The sequence below is a fragment of the Aegilops tauschii genome, chromosome 5, assembly GCF_002575655.3.
Source record: "Aegilops tauschii subsp. strangulata cultivar AL8/78 chromosome 5, Aet v6.0, whole genome shotgun sequence".
NCBI classification, from domain to species: domain Eukaryota; kingdom Viridiplantae; phylum Streptophyta; class Magnoliopsida; order Poales; family Poaceae; genus Aegilops; species Aegilops tauschii.
In genome coordinates this window covers 229,146,403-229,148,745 of record NC_053039.3, presented here as the reverse complement: position 1 = coordinate 229,148,745, position 2,343 = coordinate 229,146,403, and the positions used below count along the sequence as shown (strand labels likewise).

Below are 2,343 nucleotides of genomic sequence, written 5' to 3'. Positions count from 1 at the left end.
ACTATTACCGATGTTATTTCTGTATATAGGGAAAATACCCTTTGGAACATGGTGATAATTACACCTGGTAACTGATTTTATTTAAAAAAATCAGAAATGTTCCAAAACCTTTTCCCAACAAACTTGAGCTGTCGTTCCTGTCGTACAAAAATACTCTATAACAAAATAACTAACAAAAATGACAAATTGCCTAGGACATATAGCATGAACAGTATCTCGTATATAGTGACAAATTTGTCTTTTTACGTCCACAACAACATGAAAGTCATTTCTCCGCGAAAGAATTTATAGTGCAACAATAAATCTACTTTGTTCGCACAAAGTTTCGGATTTTTTGACTTTCTTATAGTTTCTTTAAAAAAATCTGATTTAATTACACCCGAGAGCCAAATGTTCCCGTCCTGTATATACTCACTTTTCCACATGTCTCACGACGATCTTTAAAAAAATCATGTACTCTCTTTTATCACAAATATAATATGTTTTTATTTTAATATAGACTGTATACAAGACTGAAATTAGCGAACAAACACACTAAAACATGTCTATATATTCCTTTTGTTCCTAAATATAAGTCTTTTTAGATATTCCAATATGGACTACATTCGGAGCAAAATGAATGAATCTGCACTCTAAACTATGTCTATATACATTCGTATATAGTCAATATTGAAATCTCTAAAAAGACTTACATTTAGAAACAAAAGGAGTACATCCCATTTAGATCAGAACATCTTATATTTATGAACAATAGGGAGTACCACTAGTTCTAAATTCACGGAGAGAGGGTTAACGATGTATTCAGAAAACAAGTAAGGGCCCAAATGCAAACGAGGAAACCAACCTCCTCCTCCCCTGTAACAACTCCGCCGCGCGCCCACCTCCCCTCGCCGGTATCGTGTCCTCGTTCACGCCCAACCCAACCCACCCCATTTCCCCGACCTCCGATGCCGGAGCGCCGCAACGTAGCCGGAGACCCGCCGTACTGGTGATCCCCGGATAACAACGATGGACCGCCTCTTGCTGTCCCGCCCCCCGATGCCCACCCCCGTCCACGGCGCTGCCACGGCCGCAGATGGCGACCTCCTCGAGCTCGACGTCCTCTGGCCCGCCTCTTCAGCTCCGGGACTCCTCGCCGCGCTTCCCGATGACGAGGCTAAGAAGAAGCAGAAGCGCGCGGGCGGCCCTGCCGTCCGATCCGCCGCCCGCGCCGTCCCGGAGAAGGCCGCGTTGACCCCGTCTTCGGTGGCGAGGTCGGCTCCGGTGCGCATACCTTCGGATGCTGCGGCGCGGAGAGGGAGGTGGCCCCACGTCGTCGGTGGCGGCGACGACGGGGACGCCATGGTCCCGCCGCACGAGATCGTCGCGCGGCGCGCGGCAGCGCACAGCTCGGTGCTGGAGGGAGCCGGGAGGACGCTCAAGGGCCGCGACCTCCGCCGCGTACGCAACACCGTCCTGCGCCGCACCGGCTTCCTCGACTGAGAGGCGGAGGCGAGTCGCCTCGTCGCTTTCGCGATAAAGTTTTGACTTCTGTTAATTCCTCCCTTTAGTTCCATCCGTTGCGTTTCCGGCAGTTTTGATTTCATTCCCCGATGGGAAGGGGATGAAAAGTAAAGTGGTGAGGTGAGATGAGTGACCGAGGATTATAACACGACAATAACAGTGCTGTTCCATTCCATCACATTATATATATGGAATTTTTGGCCATTATATTTTGTTCAATCAGTTCGTCTGCTGTGTTTAACAATGAAGTGAAAATCTATGCGAAATTAGTGCCTGGCTTCTATGCGAAATGCTGTTCCTGACGAATTATGTTGGGCTCCTATCTTCTACAGTGCTTGATGCAGAGAATCAGGTTGAAGATGCAAAATGAAATTCTTTGGTGGTTGCATTTTGGACGCCAGAGGATTGTTGAATTGGCTATCTGCTCACAGGCTTGTGCTTGGTCTATTCTCGTCAATAACTTGTTGATAAATTTGGATCATAGCATGTTTCCGTTTCTAGCTAATGGTGGAGAAAATTCAGCGATATAATGTTATCAGCATGCTAGTACTGGTTACGTTGTAGTTCTATGTCGTGGAATTTTTATTGCTGTTACAACATTTGTGCTGGTTATGGGTTACAACAAATGGTGGTAATAATTACTCCCTCCGTTCCTAAATATAAGTCTTTTTAGACATTTCAAACGGACTACAACATACGGATGTATGTAGACATATTTTAGAGTGCAGATTCACTCATTTTGCTCCGTATGTAGTCACTTGTTGAAATATCTAAAAAGACTTATATTTGGGAACGGAGGGAGTAGTTGGTACTTCCTCCGTCCGGAGTTACTTGTCGCTC

At 45.8% G+C, this 2,343-nt stretch overlaps 1 protein-coding gene across 1 annotated transcript; it reads left to right on the top strand.

Moving 5' to 3' along the window:
- Positions 1 to 605: 605 nt before the first annotated feature.
- Positions 606 to 1,710, top strand: LOC109771177 (uncharacterized). The gene has a single exon (XM_020329879.4). The coding sequence runs from the start codon at positions 1,009 to 1,011 to the stop codon at positions 1,480 to 1,482; it is 474 nt and encodes a 157-aa protein (XP_020185468.1). The 5' UTR covers positions 606 to 1,008; the 3' UTR covers positions 1,483 to 1,710.
- Positions 1,711 to 2,343: the final 633 nt, after the last annotated feature.

Excerpts from the sequence above, each read along its gene's own strand:
- LOC109771177 (XM_020329879.4), top strand. The coding sequence starts at position 1,009 with ATGGACCGCCTCTTGCTGTCCCGCCCCCCGATGCCCACCCCCGTCCAC.